Source organism: Mixophyes fleayi, chromosome 9 (assembly GCF_038048845.1).
Source record: "Mixophyes fleayi isolate aMixFle1 chromosome 9, aMixFle1.hap1, whole genome shotgun sequence".
NCBI lineage: Eukaryota > Metazoa > Chordata > Amphibia > Anura > Limnodynastidae > Mixophyes > Mixophyes fleayi.
This window is the reverse complement of record NC_134410.1, coordinates 14,203,844-14,227,334: the sequence shown is the minus strand read 5'-3', so window position 1 is coordinate 14,227,334 and position 23,491 is coordinate 14,203,844. Positions and strand designations below refer to the sequence as shown.

At 39.6% G+C, this 23,491-nt stretch overlaps 1 protein-coding gene across 1 annotated transcript; it reads right to left on the bottom strand.

Moving 5' to 3' along the window:
* Positions 1–1,273: 1,273 nt before the first annotated feature.
* Positions 1,274–21,496, bottom strand: CYP21A2 (cytochrome P450 family 21 subfamily A member 2). The gene is made up of 10 exons (XM_075185898.1): positions 21,264–21,496; positions 8,854–8,943; positions 8,513–8,667; positions 8,230–8,325; positions 7,842–7,952; positions 7,279–7,365; positions 6,983–7,192; positions 3,929–4,098; positions 2,552–2,655; positions 1,274–2,277 (listed from the first exon to the last, which is right to left on the bottom strand). The coding sequence occupies exons 1-10, from the start codon at positions 21,493–21,495 to the stop codon at positions 1,976–1,978; spliced, it is 1,557 nt and encodes a 518-aa protein (XP_075041999.1). The 5' UTR covers position 21,496; the 3' UTR covers positions 1,274–1,975.
* Between the last annotated feature and the right edge of the window lie 1,995 nt (positions 21,497–23,491).

Below are 23,491 nucleotides of genomic sequence, written 5' to 3'. Positions count from 1 at the left end.
GTTAAATACTGACTGTTTTTTCATGTTGCACACAAATACTTGATAGTTTATTTGTATACTGAAATGTAAAGTTGATATTTGTGTGCTACATGAAAAAACAGTCAGTATTTAACTTATGTGCAAAACAGAATACTAATTTGCACCCCTTGCATTGTAACATGGTTTTGTCCATGAGACTGAAATAAGAAGTTTCTCAACTTAAGATCCTTAATTAATCAGGCCCCAGATTCATACTATGAGATCCAGAATCATATTAGGAGATCCAGAATCACACTATGAGATCCAGATTCATACTATGAGATCCAGGAGGTCTTAAAGGCAGATGTAGGCAGCTATACATACGTTCACATCATTTTATGGGTCAATGACTGCATGAGACACTTTTGCAGCACGGAGCCAAATTAAGTTAATATATTGGAAAATGTCTTTACAGTAGATGATCATCATTAGTAATACAATAATTGCAGCTAGATATGTGTGAGGGGAATGGGACCTAGAACCATGGTCTTAGTTGTGGAATACATTTCAGTTTAATTTCTGCAGTACTGACAAGTTTATTTCTAATTTGTTTTGTTGTGCCTGAGGCAATATTGTATATAAAATGCATTTTACCAGGGATATCAGCTGAGCTACGCATGTCTCTAGCTGTCGGCAAAATGTCACATGACCCCTGTATCCGTAGCGCAGTTGCCAGCTCTGCTTCCGTTACTGCATTGCCATTGGCTGTCCCAGCTGACAGCCAGGTACGACAGCCAATCATATAACAGTATAGATAAGTGGCAAGTGTGCATGGTAGGGGGAAAACAAATAATAACATGTAGACATTTTAGAGTAACCTGATCATTATGGATGAGAAATTGTTACACTGAAAATCTGCTGCTCGGTGCAACCCAGCACAATGTGTTTTATTTCCCCAGGCTCAGCTTTAAACTCTATAATGTCAAAATCTGTCAGCTGAGAAGTAACAACGATTGTAAATACATGTATACCTGCCCTATGTGTTATGTCCAGGATGTATATGGTCATCCATGTGTGAGCCGGGATCTATTATATGGTTTACACAGTATTGATAGTTACGTAGTTACAAAGGATCTCATTTGTTTTGCTGCACTGCCCAGAAGCCTCGGAGTAACACAACATAACAATTACAGCACTAATAATAATAGATTTATGGCTTATAGTTGTGCGGTCATTGTTGGCGTGAAAATGAAGTTGACACAACATTATCCATGACTTCAATATTACTGAGAATGAATCATTTAATCATCTGCTATTTGTCCACCAACATACATACCTTCCACTTTACATCATGTTTCATATCCTCAATATTGATCTGGGCCAGTATCAGCTGCATATAAACATGTAATAATTCACAACTACCATTTTATTACTGTGAGTGTATTCGCTGTGGCTCCTACTAGTCTGCCACACTTTCCTTCACAGAAGAGATGAAAGTTTAGTCCATAATCCAATGAACCTGCCATCTGCACACATTGAGGGCAGCCATTTGTTTGTGCTGGAAAAAATATTTACGGGAGTGCAGTCTGTCAGATGACTAGGAATCACGGACAATCTTTTTTATCCTTCCTCAGTCCCTACATAGCCATGAGAAGTGGCTTGTTCCTAATGCGTTTATAGGTTGCATTCTCGTGACCAGGGGTTTAGCATACAAAATGGCTGCCTCAGTGGCTTCCTATTTCAATATCAGTGATGCCACTGGTTCCTAGTAAATGGATAGACTGTATTCTCATGACTAAGGGCTCAGCACACAAAATGGCTGCCTCAGCGATGCCATTGGCCACATGGTTTGGCAACATTTGGAGAACATTTAATTTACACACCAATTTCAGACTCGCTTCACTGTAACTTGACGCTCATTCCCAGGCACAGCTCTGCTGTGGAGTATAAGTAAAAGTTTCTTATTTGTGAGAAAAGGTCTATCCGCTTTCTGCATAGTAATCAGGGTGAGTCTGTCTTATGTCTCCTTTATCTGCCTCTTTTCCTGTTGAATCAATATGGTTTCTGGCGGTAAAGTCTCCCAAGCAAGGGCCCGTACCAAAAAAGGACGACACTTGAGATTAATCCCAAAGACCCCACGAAGGTCAGGAAGGAGAGTAGGTGACAGTGGGGAGAAACAGAAATCCCTGAGGAGGTGAGAGAGGAAGAAGAAGATCTCCATGCGGGCCAAGGTCTCCCCGATGCAGAGCCGGGCGCCCATACTGAACGGAAGGAGAGATCGGGAGGGGACGGTGCCTTCGGAATGGGACAGGAATCGTTCTGGAAGAAAGAAGAGCGAGAGAATCCCCTTAAAATATTATACTGGTATCGTATCACATAGGCATGCTTAAATCTGTCACATATGCACAGTAGAGGCGGCCATTTTGTGGGCTGATTCAATACTCTCTAAGCGCAGCGGCAAAATAAACGAAGTGCCCACAAAATGGCGACCTCTATCGTGTGTAGGCGATGGTGCCCTGTCAATGAGATTTAAAAAAATATATATATATATATATATATATATATATATATATGCATTGGTGATCATACATACCAGGACAGAACTGCTCAGGATTGTCCCAGACTGTTTTATCATGATGAGCTCCAAAAATGTTTGGAATAACTGTGGTTCCTTTTGGAATGGTGAATCCTGCAAGACTAAGTAGGAAACAGAGTATTAATACATTGTCCCCAATATGTATTAATATTAATAATGATTACTGTGGCCCTGGAGCACCAATATTAACATTGATATGGACTTATAATATATAAGCTCTAGCGCAAGTTACAGCAACTGCAGGCAGTTAATGTGCGCACACAAATGACACTTATGACTACCTGCGATTTGAAGGGCGGGATGGGGAGTGAAGAGGCGGATGCACGTGGGCAGTGTACAGTAATGGCGAGCCACGAATGAGCGCATACAAATATATCTGATTCAAGCTCTGAGCATCTCAGAGGTAAGTCATTTTTAGCCTTAACACCACAGCTACAGGTCGGGTGTAAGTGCCAATTACTAGTGATGACGTCTGTGTATGCAGCTAGAACATGTGTTTGCCATCAGGAGCAACTGTAAATATATATTTTATATACAGTAGATATTAATAACATCCTGATAAATGGCTTTCATGTATTAAAAAGCATAAAAAAAGGGAATAAAACGTATTTTTTTTTACTTTTTATTAATGACTATATTATTAACAAGTGATAATAATTGATTTTTTTTGTGTGCTTTCTGATTCGGACTTTATATTCCACATATGCATTGTTCTTATCCTGCACTGTGTTGTGTCTGTATACAACTGAGAGCATTCCTTCTACTTCTACTTGAATACATGCATACATGTGTGTGATTTTCATCCGTGTAAAGAAAAAAACATCAAGTTGTATTCACTCTGCGTTCCTTAATCTATCAGGCCCTCTCTCTATAAACTGAACCAATACTCAGCCTCCCGACTCACATCCCTCCTGAGGCAGCCATTCATGGACAACTTTCATGAGAGTCAATACACTGGTTCCTAATCCATCGCTAGGCAACATTCTGATGAATTTTTGTCCAGCTCACAAAATGTCGGCGTCAAAGGTGTGTAAATTATAGAAATAAAAGAATACTGGGTACTACTTGTCATGTTGGGAACAGACAATATTCAAATTCACCTTTACTGAGTAACATACAGGACTGCTCCCATGTGACACAGTAAAAAACAGATAAGTCACGTGTTCTGCTGAGAATGGGTTACAAGTCTCGGAAGTGTCACATACGTGTGTATATGAATTACCTGCAGTTGCGCTCATTGGCGTAACATCCGTCTCTGCTCATGTGCAGTACGGAATCACACAAGATACGCTACGCAAAAGGGACGCACGTCCGGATGTGAATGGGGCCCTAAGTGATTCACAAGAGCTCGGATACCCCACTGTCAGGTCTTACCTGGTGTCTCTAGTGGCAGAGTGTGGTATTGCAAGGGGCACTACAGGGCGCAGGCGCAGCATCTCCGAGATGGTGGCATTGAGATACGGCAGGTTGGTACGATCTGAATACGTGGGGTATCGATCAAGCCCCGCCACTCCAATTATCTCCTTGTGAATTTTCTCCTGAGCCTAAGAGATGAAAACATCTGTTGAGCATGAAAAATATAATGATTTAATGGTATAATGATTGAATGATATAATGATATGATGATTTAATGACATGATGATTGAATGATATGATGATATAATGATTGAATAATATAATGATTTAATGATTGAATGATATGATGATTGAATGATAAGATGATTGAATGATAAGATGATTGCATGATATGATGATTTGATGATTGAATGATATGATGACTGAATGATATGATGATTGAATGATATGATGACTGAATGATATGATGATTGAATGATAAGATGATTGAATGATATGATGATTTGATGATTGAATGATTTGATGATTGAATGATATGATGACTGAATGATATGATGACTGAATGATATGATGACTGAATGATATGATGATTGATTGATATGATGATTGAATGATTTGATGACTGAATGATATGATTGAATGATTTGATGACTGAATGATATGATGATTGAATGATATGACTGAATGATATGATTGAATGATATGATGAGTTAATGATTTAATGATATGATGATTGAATGATATGATGATTGAATGATATGATGACTGAATGATATGATGACTGAATGATATGATTGAATGATTTGATGACTGAATGATATGATGATTGAATGATATGATGACTGAATGATATGATGATTGAATGATATGATGACTGAATGATATGATGATTTGATGACTGAATGATATGATGACTGAATGATATGATGATTTGATGATTGACTGATGATTGAATGATATGATGACTGAATGATATGATGATTGAATGATATGATGACTGAATGATTTGATGACTGAATGATATGATGATTGAATGATATGATGATTGAATGATATGATGACTGAATGATATGATGACTGAATGATATGATTGAATGATTTGATGACTGAATGATATGATGATTGAATGATATGATGACTGAATGATATGATGATTTGATGACTGAATGATATGATGATTGAATGATATGATGACTGAATGATATGATGATTTGATGATTGACTGATATGATGATTGAATGATATGATGACTGAATGATATGATGATTTGATGATTGACTGATATGATTGAATGATATGATGACTGAATGATATGATGATTGAATGATATGATGACTGAATGATTTGATGACTGAATGATATGATGATTGAATGATATGATGATTGAATGATATGATGACTGAATGATATGATGACTGAATGATATGATTGAATGATTTGATGACTGAATGATATGATGATTGAATGATATGATGACTGAATGATATGATGATTTGATGACTGAATGATATGATGATTGAATGATATGATGACTGAATGATATGATGATTTGATGATTGACTGATATGATGATTGAATGATATGATGATTGAATGATATGATGATTGAATTATATGATTTGATGATTGAATGATATGATGACTGAATGATATGATTGAATGATTTGATGACTGAATGATATGATGATTGAATGATATGATGACTGAATGATATGATGATTTGATGACTGAATGATATGATGATTGAATGATATGATGACTGAATGATATGATGATTTGATGATTGACTGATATGATGATTGAATGATATGATGATTGAATGATATGATGATTGAATGATATGATGATTGAATTATATGATTTGATGATTGAATGATATGATGATTGAATGATATGATGATTGAATGATATGATGACTGAATGATATGATGACTGAATGATATGATCATTGAATGATATGATCATTGAATGATATGATGACTGAATGATATTATGACTGAATGATATGATGACTGAATGATATGATGATTGAATGATATGATGAGTTAATGATTGAATTATATGATGACTGAATGATATGATGATTTGATGATTGACTGATATGATGATTGAATGATATGATGATTGAATGATATGATGATTTGATGATTGAATGATATGATGACTGAATGATATGATGACTGAATGATATGATGATTTGATGATTGAATGATATGATGATTGAATGATATGATGACTGAATGATATGATGATTTGATGACTGAATGATATGATGATTGAATGATATGATGACTGAATGATATGATGATTTGATGACTGAATGATATGATGATTGAATGATATGATGACTGAATGATATGATGAGTTAATGATTGAATGATATGATGACTGAATGATAGGATGACTGAATGATATGATGATTTGATGATTGAATGATATGATGACTGAATGATATGATGACTGAATGATATGATGATTTAAAGATATGATGATATAAAGATATGATGATTGAATGATATGATGATTTGATGATTGAATGATATGATGATTGAATGATATGATGATTGAATGGTATGATGATTGAATGGTATGATGATTGAATGATATGATGATTGAATGATATGATTGAATGATATGATGATTAAATGATATGATTGAATGATATGATGATTGAATGGTATGATGATTGAATGATATGATGATTGAATGATATGATGATTTGATGATTGAATGATATGATGATTGAATGATATGATGATTTGATGATTGAATGATATGATGATTGAACGATATGATGATTTATTTCTGTATTGCAGATCAACGGATAAAAACAAGGTGTGGTTCCAAAATGTATTAGAAGGAACAATGTACACTCTGTTGTAAAATAAAACTGATAAAACCGTCTGCTTATATATCCAGTACAGTATACTGTACATATGTCAGCTTCCACACAGTACAACATGCAGGGCATGCTGGGATTTGTAGTTTCACCACAGCTGTCGAGGCAGAGGTTGTATAATATTATCATGGCTCTCATTACAGGTGTCACACTGTATCTCGGGTGTGGTCGCACCTCGGGGTAGTGGACAAGGAAGGCCACGGTCCAGGTTAGTAACGATGCTGTGGTTTCTGTGCCTCCAATGAACAGGTCCACCACGGCCATGTGCAGGTGATCTTCTGTGAGCACCGGCTCTTCGCTGCCTTCAGCCGTGGACTTCTCTTTAAGGAATCGGATCATTTCATCCAGTATGTCTTCCTGTGACTCTGCCTCCGGGGGATGAGTCTGACAGAAGAAGCAGACACGGTGATCTAGTACCACAATCTATCTATAAGAGGAGGCGGTAATCCCAGCCCAGACCTCTCACACACCTTGTGTCTCTCCATCTGTCGCTTCACAAAGCCGTCCCTCCGCTCCGCAGCCCTTAGGAGACGGTTTAAGGCTTCATTTGGGAGCTTCTGAGCAGAGGAAAACAAATGTGGGAGAGAAAAAGGCAAAAAGACTTGTACACCCCAAGTGTAACTATAAACTATTCATCATTTATATCTGTCACCCTACAGGGGGAGGGGCAGACTCATAGCTTCTGTCAGCATCCCTGTGTCACCCTGCAGGGGGAAGGGCAGACTCATAGCTTCTGTCAGCATCCCTGTGTCACCCTACAGGGGGAGGGGCAGAGTCATAGCTTCTGTCACATCCCTGTGTCACCCTACAGGGAGAGGGGCAGACTCACAGCTCCTGTCACATCCCTGTGTCACCCTACAGGGGGAGGGGCAGACTCACAGCTCCTGTCACATCCCTGTGTCACCCTACAGGGGGAGGGGCAGACTCACAGCTCCTGTCACATCCCTGTGTCACCCTACAGGGGGAGGGGCAGAGTCATAGCTCCTTTGTCTGCCTCAGTTATATTTCTTTTCTTGTTGTATTTTACTCTTACCCTGAGAAACGGGATGAAGTCCAAGACATTGACAGCCGGAGCCTCAAATAACTTAATGATATTAACACTACACCGATGGATCTCCTGGAACGTGGGGTCTGAGAGCTCGTACTATGGGGGACACAGAGAGAACAGCAGATGGAAGATCAGGATGAGCAGATGTGTAAAGAAGACCAAAGTAAAATAAAGGATAATGTGAATGTAAAAGTGATATAAATATCATGATTGCTGTATGTTCCAGACATGATTACATGTATGTTTATATGTGTCCTCTTTATCCTGCTGGTGTTTGCTGTGACAGATTCAGCGACATTTTAGCGGTGTAAAAGGGCCAGAAAGAGTCGGGAGAGGGTAAAACATAAAGAAAGGCCGTATATCTATATCTCACAGATGTCCCGAATGTCAGGTGTGTGATCACTCTACATGTGCGGAGAGAGAAGTCTTCAGCCACGTCCATTGGCTGCTCCTTCCTCTGCAGGAAATCCTGGAGTGCGGGAAAGAAAGAGAGAAAGTCAGTATCCCAAACCAACAACTCTCCCGCATGACCCACACACATCACACTCCTCTCCATATTGAAGCAAATGCAGTATACAGGTTCACTGGGACCTCACTCTAAGTAAGTGACATGTACACTTTATTCTTGTCCAGCCTCTCTGCCCTCTCATGGTCACCTGACACAGCTTCCTGGCCTCCGTCCCCAGTAGGGTCTCCAGGCTCCTGCGCACCCGCTTCTGTAGAGCCAAATGAGTGAGTCGCCTCTGCACCTTCCAGACAGGTGTGTAGTCTCCCAGGGACACGTCCTTCCCCCCCAGCGATATCAGGTCACCTGCATCATGGGCGATGGAAGCACATACTATGAGACATAGGATAATGTCAACAATAGCCGGGTTCCAGTGACAGCCACGGATACCGCTAGCCCTCGCATGTGACCTTTATATTAATACATGATGTGAGCATGATCAAACGCCATCAGTCACCTGACCCAAGCGCGTTTATTAACACGGGTACCTACCGACATAACTGGTTGGTCTCCCAGCAAAGTCCGCCCACTTCTTAATCAGCGCTTCGCGGATCAGGGCCGCACTGTTTAATACAACAATGTCTGTTGGGAGAGTAGGGAAGAAGAGCACAGCGTCCCTATCACTTGTACTGATAGACTGTGGCCTAGTAGAGATATCAATTATCATCATCATTTATTTATATAGCGCCAGCAGATTCCATAGCGCTTTACAATTGGGAACAAACAGTAATAAGACAATACTGGGTAATACATACAGACAGAGAGGTAAGAGAACCCTGCTCACAAGCTTACAATCTATGGGACAATGGGAGTTTCAACACAAGGGCATGTGCTACATCATATTGCACACTGGACCAGCTAGAATGCAAAGGTAACAGTACTGAGTGGGCTGTGTGTGTACCAATGTTGGTCAGAGGGTTGTTGTCTTGTGTTAGTTGTGTAGAGGGTGGTAATAGGGTAATCTAGGGAGATTAAGATGATGGTTGAGGAATATTATAACCCTGTCCGAAGAGGTGGGTTTTCAGAGAACGCTTGAAGGTTTGGAGACTAGAGGAAAGTCTTACTGTGCGAGGGAGGAAATTCCACAAAGTGGGTGCAGCCCGAAAAAAAGTCCTGTAACCGGGAATAGGAGGAAGTGATGAGAGTGGAAGAGAGACGCAGATCTTATGCAGAACGGAGGTGTCGAGTTGGGAGATATTTTAAGACAAGTAAGGAAATGTATTTCGGTGCAATTATGGCCTTGTATGTTAGTAGAAGAATTTTATATTGGATTCGTTGAAATACAGGCAGCCAATGTAGAGACTGACAGAGCGGCTCAGCAGAGGAATAACGGTTAGTAAGGATAATCAATCTAGCTGCTGAGTCCAAAATAGATTGTAGGGGGGGTATTCAATTGTTGCTTTTAACTCGCTAAAACAAAAAAAAACGAGCGCTCGAAAAATATTACAGTTTATACGGTAATATGCGTGTAAATACCGTTAATACGGTAGTTTACTCGCTGAATTTCATCTCGCAGCTCAGGGAGCTGCGAGATGAAATTTAGCGAGTAGTTACCGTATTAACGCTAATATTTTTAGAGCGCTCGATTGAGAGCGTTAACGGCAACAATTGAATACCCCCCTAGGGGTTCAAGTCTGATTTTGGAAAGACCAGTAAGGAGGGAATTGCAATAGTCGATGCGGGAGATGATAAATGCATGAATTAAGGTTTTTGCGGTGTCTTGTGTAAGATATGTGTGTATTCTGGAAATGTTTTTTTTAGATGTATGTAACATGATTTAGATATAGAGTTGATGTGAGGAGCAAAAGATAGTCGTGAGTCAAGGATAACACTTGGGCAGCGAGCTTGCGGGGTGGGGTTTAATGTCATGTTGTCAACAGAAATAAAAATGTCAGGTAGGTAACTTCAGATCTCACACCCCCTCCATGTTCTGATTATCTAACATAACAGGGTTTTCCATATGGTGGGATGTTTCCCCATGAAAAGCCATCGGACAAGTCGAAAGGTAAACTCCAGCCTGTGACATTAAACCAACACATTATCAGATGACTGGATCGGTAAAGAAAAATACAGAAAAAAAGGGGAGGCATTTAGTAAACATTCACAGACATATGTGGGAGTCACCATGAGGATTAGCGACATAAAACTTTCCATCACCTTAGACAGCGGAGACACAAGGATAAATACACCGGCTATTCATGATTTGATGGTGCTGAAAGAACGTTGGACGCTAAACGTTGGTTACTTGGTATGAATGTCTACATTAGGGGTTCTAAAGCATTGATTTCTGAGTGATAAAATGTAGAAGGTTGGACATATGTTATAATTAGGTGCTTACATGGAGAATACTACTTAAAAACAAAAGTATGCCATATACTAAAGTCTAAGTCAGTTGTTAGGCATGGTGCGGTCACCAACATCTTTAAAGGTCCACGTCACAGGTAACCAGGTGGGCAGTTGGTGATATGTTCTGTACCTATATCATCAGATCATCACAGAAAGCAGTAACTACAACAATACAATGTCTGAAATTAATTTAAACATACATTTGTAAAAAAAGGAACGGTTACAATACATCTGGTCTTGGAGAACACAGGAATCTTTAAATAAGTCTTTTAAACCTTCAGATGACAAATTTATTGACTTGTACGGAAATAATAACTCTCTCTGATTATATAAATACATTGGTTAAAAAGCACAGAACAGAACCAGAAGGAGAAAGCAGTGAAGTTAGTAAAAGTTGCATGAAGACATAAACACATATAGTAGTTGTGCACTATATGACCTAGTTCTGTATCCCATATATGAACTACATACTTTATTAGGTGTATTTAATAGTCTCTAAGACACCAAAAATGAGAAAAAACTTGCTATCTTATGGTGCACTAAAGAGGAGATATCATACTTGTCAAATGCTAGACATTATTCATTCTTATTAAAAAACTAATGTGATTGTAACATCATTCATAAAATGGCTAAATATTAAATTTAAGATAGAGAATTGTGAAAATAATAATTAAGTTGTGTATTAAAATAAGAGGTAAATAGCTGTCTCTAATTTATTGATATATGTATATTGATATATATATATATATATATATATATATATATATATACACACACACACACACACATCTCTATCTGTCATATATATATATATATATATATATATATATATATATATATATATATGTATATATATATATATATCTAATATATAAATGCTTAGTGGCATCTTTGTGTGGAAAAAAAAAATAAGTTGCAGCGCCACCTGCTGGGCAGAGTTATACACTGACCTACTAAATTCTTAGTGTGTGTGGGAAAAAAAATTCAAAAAGGGCTGAAATTTGGTAGGGCTCAAACTCATTTTCGTGAGGTAATTTTACCTCATGAACACACATGTGTAGAGGCGTGCGTTAGTGTGTGTGTGGAAAAAACTATTTTCTCAGAAAGGGCTCATCCAATTGACCTGAAATTTGGTATACTGACATTATTTGACAAAAAAATTAGAATAGTCAAGTCAGTTAACTTCCATCATCCCCCCTTCCCCCTGTGGGAGGGGTAGTAAAGGCTAAATTTACGAGTTGAGGGGTCAAACTCATTTTCGTGAAGTAATTTTACCTCATGAACACACATTAAAAAGGGCGCTTGTGTCGGGAAGTAACGCTCTTCCCCTGAGGAGGCCTGGGCTAGGCCCAAATGCATGACAAGAACCTTTTTAAGACCTTAAGTATCTTGATTTGACTAGAATGCATGAGTATCATGCACGGGTTAACTTGTGTATATATATATATATTAGAGATGGTCACTGACCCCCGTGTTTTGGTTTTGGATTCGGTTTTGGATCTGGATTACCGTCGTGTTTTGGTTTTGGTTTTGGTTTTGCAAAACCTCCATTGCGTGTTTTGGTTTTGGTTTTGGTTTTGTTTGGTTTTGTTTTGCTATTTTTTGGGAAAATCCATGTTTTTGGGCCTAAATTAACCCAATTTAGTGCTCCAACTGTTTTAGAGACAAGTAATCTAATTGTTGAGGTAATAAATCATCCCAAAAAACAGTTTAATTCTTCGTTGGTAGGCCTATTCTACACACAAAACAGATTGTCTTCCTCTCCATCTATGCATATTGGCAATGCAGCCATCGTCTTTGAATGTATATTACACCCTACACTTATAGTTAAATATGTAAAGAAATGGAAAAAGCCAGTTTGGTTTCTGTCTCTCAAGGCCCCCCTCCACTTGTATAAAATACCAAAAAATTCAGCCATTATAGACTGTACAATATTAATTGACATGGAGAAAGCCAGTTTGGTTTCTGTCTCTCTAGGCCCCCCTCCACTTGTATAAAATACTAAAAAATTCAGCCATTATAGACTGTACAATATTAATTGACATGGAGAAAGCCAGTTTGGTTTCTGTCTCTCTAGGCCCCCCTCCACTTGTATAAAATACTAAAAAATTCAGGCATTATAGACTGTACAATATTAATTGACATGGAGAAAGCCAGTTTGGTTTCTGTCTCTCTAGGCCCCCCTCCACTTGTATAAAATACTAAAAAATTCAGCCATTATAGACTGTACAATATTAATTGACATGGAGAAAGCCAGTTTGGTTTCTGTCTCTCTAGGCCCCCCTCCACTTGTATAAAATACTAAAACATTCAGCCATTATAGACTGTACAATATTAATTGACATGGAGAAAGACAGTTTGGTTTCTGTCTCTCTAGGCCCCCCTCCACTTGTATAAAATACTAAAAAATTCAGCCATTATAGACTGTACAATATTAATTGACATGGAGAAAGCCAGTTTGGTTTCTGTCTCTCTAGGCCCCCCTCCACTTGTATAAAATACTAAAAAATTCAGCCATTATAGACTGTACAATATTATGAAAAATGGACAAAGCCAGTTTAGGGTCACTCTGTCTATGACACCCTACCCTTAAGGATAAATTGCCCTAACAGCAGCCTTTCAAGATGGTATGTGATATGGAAATGCCACAAGTCCCTTTCCTCTTTGGGGGTAGATTGCACCCTACACTTACATAGAAAGTTTTAAAAAGATGTTATCGGCATCATCTTCAGCTTCATCCTCACCCTCATCAGTGTTATCGTCATCATCACAGACTATCAATTCATCGCCGCTTGAATCCGCCATTAGAGAACAGTCAGTGCTTGCATGTCTTGGATGGTGAAGGCCTTCCTCGTGGAAGATGTAGTTCATTTTTATAAACATCATTTTCTCCACATTTTTGGGAAGTAACCTTCTACGGCGATCACTGACTAAGTTCCCTGCTGTGCTGAACACTCGTTCAGAGTACACACTGGAGGGTGGGCAGCTTAGGTATTGCAAAGCAAGTTTGTACATGGGTTTCCAAATAGCTTGCTTTTCTTCCCAGTAAGGAAAGGGACTGTCTGACATTTCCATATCAACTACCTCTTGAAAGTAATCCTCCACCATCCTTTGCATGTTTATACTCATATTGGATGGACTTATGGGCAAAGTGACACTTTGTTTTGAAAAATCCTTCAAACCAGCCCAGATGTTAAATTGTTCTCGTCTGCCCCCTGTGTCTTCCCTGCTTCTTTTTTGGAAATTTAATTTTTTACGAGCAACAGCTTGAGAAAGTGAAGGAGGACACGTCGTCAAGCCGAGGCCCAGTTCAGCGGCCAACTTGCTGAGCAATAGCTCCTTGCAAAAGTTCACATCTCGCTCATTTACAAGTAAAGACTCAATGTAGGTTTTAAACCTTGGATCAAGCACAGTGGCCAAAACGTACTGATCCGAGTTCAAGATCTTAATAACTCGAGGATCATTGTGAAGCGAATTAAGTACTTGATCGACAAGGCCAACATACTTTGCTGAATTGCTTGCTTTCAGCTCCTCCTTCATTTTCTCAAGCTGCTTTTCCAATAGTCTAATTAAAGGAATGACTTGGCTCAAACTAGCAGAGTCTGCACTGACCTCACATGTCACAACTTCAAATGGTTTCAGCACCTTGCACAGCACTGAAAGGATTCCCCACTGTGCAAGAGTGAAATACATCCCCCCTCCTTTCCCAATGTCATGACTTGTGCAATATGCTTGGATGGCTTTGCGCTGTTCCTCCATCCTCTGAAGCATGTACAGGGTGGAATTCCACCGAGTTACCACCTCTTGCTTAAGTTGGTGGCAGGGCAAGTTAAACTGCTCTTGGAGCTGCTGTAATCTCCTACATGCTGTGGCTGAATGCCTGAAATGGCCTGAAATTTTACGGGCCACCGAAAGCATCTCCTGCACCTCACGGTTGTTTCGTAGGAAGCTCTGCACCACCAAGTTGATGGTGTGAGCAAAACAGGGAATATGTTGGAAATCACCCAGCTGTAATGCTCGCACTATATTGTTGGCGTTATCTGAAATGACATACCCTGGGGAGAGTCCGAGTGGTATAAGCCATGCATCAATCACATCTCTCAGTTTGCGTAACAAATTGTCAGCCGTATGCCTGTTAGTGAAGCCGGTGATACAAAGAGTGGCCTGCCTGTGACAAATGTTACGTAGTGGTGTACATGCTGCTGCTGTTCCTGCTGGTGAAGGTGAATGACCAACCCAGTGGGCTGTCACAGTCATATAGTCTTTGGTTTGGCCACTTCCACTTGTCCACATATCTGTGGTTAAGTGAACAGTGGGCAGAATGGCATTTTTCAGCGCAATCTCTACATTTTTACACACTTTTTGGTATAGTTGTGGAATAGCTTTACGGGAGAAATGGTGTCGCGATGGAATTCTGTAACGCGGACACAAAACCTCAATTAACTGTGAAAAACCAGCTGCGTTTATGGTGGAGATTGGACGCAGATCTAACACTAACATTGCAGCCATGGCGTCTGTGATTCGCTTGGCGACTGGGTGACTGCTGTCATATTTGCTTCCCCTCGCAAAGGATTGTTTCACAGTTAATTGCTGAAATGTAGGACTGCTCATTTTATTCACCTGCCTCTGGGATGACGATTCACCCCCAGCAGCAGCAACAGCAGCAGCAGGACTAACGCTTTCTTCAGAGGAATCAATAATAGTGCCGGAGTCATCCAGCCTTAAGTGGGATGCCGGGCTAACTCCGAGCGCTACTGAGGATATTGATGAGGATGGTGTGGTGGGTGTATTTTGTGGCCGTCGGTATGTCGGTGAGCGGAGGGTCTTAGCTGATGAGGGAGTGCTTGTATTCTTTTGGGAAGAACTTTCAGCTTTTCCCAACACTTTGCCATGAACTCTCGTTAAATGGCGTAACATAGACGAGGTTCCAAGATGGTTAAGGTCCCTCCCTCGACTGACTGTGGCTTCACATACACTACAAATGGCTATACAATTGTTGTCTGGATTTGGGTAGAAATAATTCCACACATAAGAAGTGGATTTTTTTGTTTTATGCCCAGGCATGACAATGGCCTTTTTCTTGTCACGTGCCAGAACTGCTGCCACTGGTGCAGGACTTACACAAACAACCTCATCCTCATCAACATCCTCATTAGCGCCCTCGTCGCCTACACAAATCTCCCCCTCATCCTCTTCTAATTCCAAAGTGGCATCCTCAATTTGGGTATCACCGGCTACACTCGGGCTATTAAGGCACACATCAGCAGAATGCTCACGATTAGACATCCCACTGTTGGATGGACTCTCCACAGGGATTGTTGTCATTTGTGAATCAGAGCAAATATTCTCCTGTAATGCCTCACTGGTATCTTGCAGCTCAGCTTTGACGCGTAACAGTAGTTGTGCACCAATTGTAGGCTGGGTAACTTTTTGGGATCTGCCACTAATAGCCAAAGGTGAAGGCCTCATTCTCTCTTTGCCACTGCGTGTGTAGAATGGCATGCTTGCAATTTTTTTTTTATCGTCACTTAACTTTTGCTCAGTTACACTTCGTTTTCGCTTCAATACAGTAAATTTTTTTTTGGTTTTTGTTTTTTGCACTAATTTGAAAACACTCTGTTGTTTGACATCGCCTTGGCCAGATGACGTACTGGGAACACTAACATCAGGACTGGTGACAGAACCTGGTTGCTCATTTAGATCATATGTGGACTGCTTTGAATCCATTGCGTAGATACTGCTGACAGATATGACTTTTGACAGCCAGAAATATTAATGCACAATTAGGGAGGACACCCCAAAAACACAGAGGAGTGCTAAAATTTATTGAGTAGATACTGCTGACAGATATGACTTTTGACAGCCAGAAATATTAATGCACAATTAGAGAGGACACCCCAAAAACACTGAGGAGTGCTTAAAATTATTGAGTAGATACTGCTGACAGATATGACTTTTGACAGCCAGAAATATTAATGCACAATTAGAGAGGACACCCCAAAAACACTGAGGAGTGCTAACATTTATTGAGTAGATACTGCTGACAGATATGACTTTTGACAGCCAGAAATATTAATGCACAATTAGGGAGGACACCCCAAAAACACAGAGGAGTGCTAAAATTTATTGAGTAGATACTGCTGACAGATATGACTTTTGACAGCCAGAAATATTAATGCACAATTAGAGAGGACACCCCAAAAACACTGAGGAGTGCTTAAAATTATTGAGTAGATACTGCTGACAGATATGACTTTTGACAGCCAGAAATATTAATGCACAATTAGGGAGGACACCCCAAAAACACAGAGGAGTGCTAAAATTTATTGAGTAGATACTGCTGACAGATATGACTTTTGACAGCCAGAAATATTAATGCACAATTAGGGAGGACACCCCAAAAACACAGAGGAGTGCTAAAATTTATTGAGTAGATACTGCTGACAGATATGACTTTTGACAGCCAGAAATATTAATGCACAATTAGAGAGGACACCCCAAAAACACTGAGGAGTGCTTAAAATTATTGAGTAGATACTGCTGACAGATATGACTTTTGACAGCCAGAAATATTAATGCACAATTAGAGAGGACACCCCAAAAACACTGAGGAGTGCTTAAAATTATTGAGTAGATACTGCTGACAGATATGACTTTTGACAGCCAGAAATATTAATGCACAATTAGAGAGGACACCCCAAAAACACTGAGGAGTGCTAACATTTATTGAGTAGATACTGCTGACAGATATGACTTTTGACAGCCAGAAATATTAATGCACAATTATGGGGGACAACCCAAAAGCGCTGGGGAGTGCCAAATATGAAGAAAAAATAATAAACCTCTATCCTCCTCTCTGCACTAGCGATTTTGGTTAGAGCAATTGCAAGAACAATATTGTATTCTTTCTCTGTCCCTGCTCTAATTAGCCTATGACTACACCCTGCTCTCTCCCTCTGTCAAATGGCGATGGATTGCTGTGGAGGCGTGTATTTATAAAGTTGAAGTATCGCGAGAACCGAGTCCCGAGATCCGACGACGTCACAATGACGTTCGGCCTCGATTTGGATTCGGAATTGGCGGGAGAGTACCGAGCTGCTCAGCTCGGTACTCGGATACCCAAAGTTCGGGTGGGTTCGGTTCTCGGAGAACCGGACCCGCCCATCTCTAATATATATATATATATATATATATATACATAGATAGATAGATATAGATATATATCTATTTATCTATCTATCTATAGATATAAATATGTTTTTCTTAATCTTGTCCTTGTCACGGATACTCAGTTCCAGTAAGTAATTGAATTAAATATTCTAATGATAAAAGCACACACCTAGACACAACTTTATAACCAGTTTGATAGCACATGATTCAGGTTACAGTACATTTAGATGGGTCACAACAATTAACTGTTAGGGACTAATGATTCAGTACGAGGCTTAATACTCTGGTAGCCACGGGCAGGAAGATAATTGAGGCAACAATCAACAGACATAATAAAGACTATTCTACCTTCTACCTGGGACAATTCATCAATAACCGCATTAAAATAACAGCCACGTTAGCATAAGAATTAGGAATCACAGGCTGGCGGGAGGTTTGATTTATGGGTGTTAGTGATATAACGCACTAATGGAGATTCCTTCCTAATCTGGAATTCTGAGCATCTTTTAATTAAAAGAAAAATAAACAACCAGAAAATTAGTGATCTAATAGAAGGGCTCATATTTTAGCGATTAAGGGCTGGATGAGAATCCAGACGATATCAAATATATATTGGAAAGACGGATCAGGGACCGGTCACATTCCTGGAATGTGAGGCATCCTCAGAACAACAGAAATATTATGTTTGCAATGACGAACTGAAGTGAGGCGAATACTAAAGAGATAAAATGATCCAGGACAAGCTAGCCCAATATATACATGAACTGGATCAATTTGGAATATATAATATATATATATATATATACACACATACATATAAATACTGTTTTACTATCTACATTATACTGTGGAATAAGAAATTCAAAACTTTAACCAGAAATCCCTTTATAAATTGTTGAGAATGAAAATGACATAAAAAAATGGTGAATCAATTAAATTAAATTAAAAGGGATTGTAAAATCCAGTGCATACTGGTATGATACAATATGTGTTATACATGATTATTAAACATTCATAAACATAACACTTATCTCATGACTCAATGGAATTGTGTGTCCGTGACCAGATTAAAAACACATCCATATAAGATTAAGAAAAAAGACTCAATCAATTAGAGACAGATACTTACCCCTTATTTTAATACACGTTTATTTTCTTTCATTTTAAAATAATATATGAATAATATTACACTCAAATAAAAAGTTTGTAATAAGAATGAATAAAAGTTACCAATTTAAAAGCGTGCTCTCCCCTCTGTAGTGCACCACAAGATAGCAGTTATAGAGACTCATTTCCTGATGCTAGCACCCTCTAAAGACTATAGATAAATTAATAATCAATATTTAGAAAATCAAAGGTATTTTGGGTGAAGACATTAAATATAAACAGGATGTCATCTTTTGAAGACGTGCACGGAAATGACAAAAACTCCTTATACAAATGCATATTTGAATAGACAGGACCATTCACCGCTATTGCCTGATTATTTACTAAACAAGCCCCGCCCACTGTCCGCATGGACTATTAGAGACTTATGTCATAGCTAGCTTATCAAATACTAATCTCACTGATCCCCATTGTCTACATTACATGGATATGAACACTAAGGGATAAATTTACTAAAAATTCCAAAAAGGAAAAATGGAGGTGTTGTCTATAGCCACCAGTCGGATTCTAGTTATCATTTATCTAGAATGCACTCGATAAATGAAAGCTAGAATCTAGTACATTCTAGAGAGTAGAATGCACTTGATAAATGATAGCTAAAATCTAGTACATTCTAGAATGCACTCGATTGATGATCGCTAGAAACTAGTACATTCTAGAATCTAGAATGCACTCGATGGATGATAGCTAGAATCTAGTACATTCTAGCATCTAGAATGCACTCGATAAATGAAAGCTAGAATCTAGTACATTCTAGAGAGTAGAATGCACTTGATAAATGATAGCTAAAATATAGTACATTCTAGAATGCACTCGATTGATGATCGCTAGAATCTAGTACATTCTAGAATCTAGAATGCACTCGATGGATGATAGCTAGAATCTCTAGTACATTCTAGAATCTAGAATGCACTCGATAAATGAAAGCTATAATCTAGTACATTCTAGAGAGTAGAATGCACTTGATAAATGATAGCTAAAATATAGTACATTCTAGAATGCACTCGATTGATGATCGCTAGAATCTAGTACATTCTAGAAAGTAGAATGCACTTGATAAATTATGGCTAGAATCTAGTACATTCTAGAATCTAGAATACACTCGATTGATGATGATAGCTAGACTCTAGTACATTCTAGAATCTAGAATGCACTCGATTGATGATAGCTAGAATCTAGTACATTTTAGAATCTAGAATACACTCGATTAATGATAGCTAGAATCTAGCACAATGTTGGCTAACCTGTGTTGTGAAACTACAAGTCCCAGCATACCCTTCTAGCAATAAGCTGCTATATATTGACAAAGCATGCTGGGTCTTGTAGTTTCACAACACCTGAGTATCACAGGTTAGCCAACTCTGATCTGATAGCTGGAATCTGATCTCCATTTTTCCTTTTCAGAGGTTTTAGTAAATCTACTCCTAAATGTGAATTCTAAAATACGTCTTTTAGGATTAAGGGAGGCTATTGTACTAAGATATACAGCTGTCATTGGGGACACTGAGAGTGTAAGATGCTCAGCCAAGCACATATGTAAAACATTACAAGTAATCTATGATGTCACCAGAGTCCGTTATAAGACACAGACACAGGTCCATCGAGTTCAACTGGTAATAAATTCCAATTGTGCTGGATATTGACGTTCTATTAATATAACTGTTAAGATTTAAAGGCTGTCTATCCTAAAATAAGATGTACTTTATTGTGATGTTGCAATGAGCTACCCCACCTAAAAAAACTTATTTTTGTGCTGTACCCCTATATTCACTGTACCCCCAGTGCATAGTAAACGATAACACAGAATGTGGTTTATTTAATAAGACATTTCTAGCCACCCAGTGCTTTATATCACAGCAACCAGACTCTGTCATGTTTCCAATATGAGAGCAGACGTCTGATTGGTTGCCATCGGTTACGGTATAATTTGCGCAGGTGACGTTATTTTATCAATGGATCCCCAACACTTAGCTAATAAAATGCTTGTGAATAACCTAAATGATCACATCGTGGAGGCACAAAATGGTCACCTCAGCAACTTTGTACCTCAGTGATGTCCCGGACTTCTAGTGAAGGCCGCATCCGCATAAATATTGGTTTAACGCACAAGATGGCAGCCTCCACTGCACGCAGCCCACAGGTACATTGTACTTTGTGGTGACCTAATTCTTGACTTTGTATATTTTATCTCTAACACAAGAAACACAATTTTGGCTCACCTTTACCCCAGAAGCTCAGCCGAAAGATGGGACCGTATTTCTGGGACAGATGCAGGAAGTGATGAGGTAGGTCAGCGTGCCCCAAATCAAACAGATTACCCAGGAAGGGTAAAGGAGTGGGACGAGGTGGGTACCGCGGACGGGACGTGGTGAATCCTGGGAGCCTCCATTGGGGACATACTAGGTAGAGAAAGATCAGGAGGAGAAGGAACGGCAGCAGTAACGGGAGCATAGTGAGACTCCAGGGACTAGAGATGGACGGTGTATTTGTAGTGGAGGGCTGGACATAACCTTGAGGAGAGCGAGAGAGAAAAGCAAGAACAAAAAGGGTGTCTGATGCCTGGTGATTAATGAGAGAGGAGATTACAGGAGGCAGAGTGAAGTCAGGGAGAGATAAACGTTATTGGTGCAGGGACCTGATTTAATTTTAAGTACAGAGACAAAACTAAAGTCCATGCAATGCTTTATCCAAGTACAGGGTCACATATCACTTCCAACACTGGACTAGTGTCGTGTGTCAGGCTCTTAATTGTCAACTCAGAACCATTAAGCAGGGTATTTGGGGAAAGGGATTTACGCATGTGGCGTACTGCATCTTGCATGTAACACAGTTGAAAACTCCATTTTGTGGGCTGAACCAACATGCACAGAGCAACCTATCCTATGAGCCAGTGACATTATGGAGGCACATCGTCACTAGTTTATAGAGCAAGAATTAGAACCTCAGAAACATGCAAGAAAATCTCATATCTATCCTCTCCTATCCTGACTAATAAGGGTGTGGTACAGCATATTGATGCCGAGGAGAGAGACAAGACTTACCCCGACGTGACTATTCCGACCCTGCCCGATAACGACTCCTCTTCACCCCGACAGCAGCCAATGACAATGAAACAAGACGTCTGCAGCTGATGACATCATTGAGCGTGCTGACGGGGTTATCGCTGTTGTTAAGGGGGTGAGGTAAGTATGCACCCATGTACAATGTATTTTAGAAAGGATTATACATTGTACATGGGTGCATGTACCAAAGTGGGTGGTGACTGTTCACAGCATTACTTTAATCATGGCTAACAAGTTATTATTGTGTAGCCCGGAGTTCCTGGTTAATTGCATTATTTTGCATCATTTACAGCTCCAGTTATTTGTTTTTGATTTTCCTCCTCTCCTCTAATTGCAAGCACCTCACCAAGCTCTTCCTCCTGCCAATGCGCCGTGCTTTCTCCTCTGCAGCATTTAAAAGATATCATGTTCCAGCGTCCCTAATACCCCCCATTCAGCTCCTTTCTGTGAGACCCAATCGTTAAGCGCTACGGAATTTGCTGGCGCTATATAAATAAATGATGATGATGATGAGACCCGGGTCACACCGTTCACAGCGGCGGCTACCCGGACGGAGTCGGGAAAAACCCTGAAAAAATGCCGGATCTAATTCCCAGGTCATCAGATCCGTGAAGACAGAGGGACCCCCGTACATACTGAGTCGAGGCTCACCCATGGCAATATCCCAGTATTTTAGGTCAGTGTGACCGTGGTATTACATAGACATGGCAGAAACCCTGCATGTGTGTTAGTGGCGCTATATAAATAAATGATGATGATGTGTGGGGACCCTTAGGTCATTTGTATCCATGGCATGAGCTAGCCCGGGCAGAGGACAGTGCAGGTGAGCTGTGGCATTACCACCTATGCCCCCCAGGACCACACACACAGCGACGGGGGCTACGTACAAGTATTTTGAAGGACTGGCTATACACTGGTGACAGGTGCACTTTATCAGCCACAATGCACTGTTTAGAATTGTCCTTTATATGCGCCCATTGGACAACATGAAAAGCTGCTGCAGAGTTTAATTGGCTGCAGGGCTGGCATTTATTTTTCTTTTTAAATATATTTTATTGATATTTTATCAAGACAAATTTTGAAAGAGAACAAGGGGTACAGAAAGAAATAACAGAAGATGGAGGGTGGTGGTTTAAATCAGCAGCAGAGATGTCAAATGGTGCTAGAGGGTACAGTATGGGGTCTATTTATTAACACTGTGCGGTGACAATCAGTATGCATCACTGCAAGTCATTACTAGATAAATGAGAGCTAGAATCTGATTGGTTGCTATGGGCAACACCTCACCTTTTCATTTCATTCTGCTGTACGCTGCCGAGATTTATTTTTATTATTATTTTCCCTCGCCCCACGCAGACTTATTCTCCATATATTATATACCAACA

Excerpts from the sequence above, each read along its gene's own strand:
- CYP21A2 (XM_075185898.1), bottom strand. The coding sequence starts at position 21,495 with ATGCTCCCGTTACTGCTGCCGTTCCTTCTCCTCCTGATCTTTCTCTAC. Across the intron at positions 7,953-8,229 it reads ACCTGACATTCGGGACATCT|TACGAGCTCTCAGACCCCAC; the intron begins GTGAGATATAGA and ends TGTCCCCCATAG. Across the intron at positions 7,366-7,841 it reads ACTTCATCCCGTTTCTCAGG|AAGCTCCCAAATGAAGCCTT; the intron begins GTAAGAGTAAAA and ends TCCTCTGCTCAG.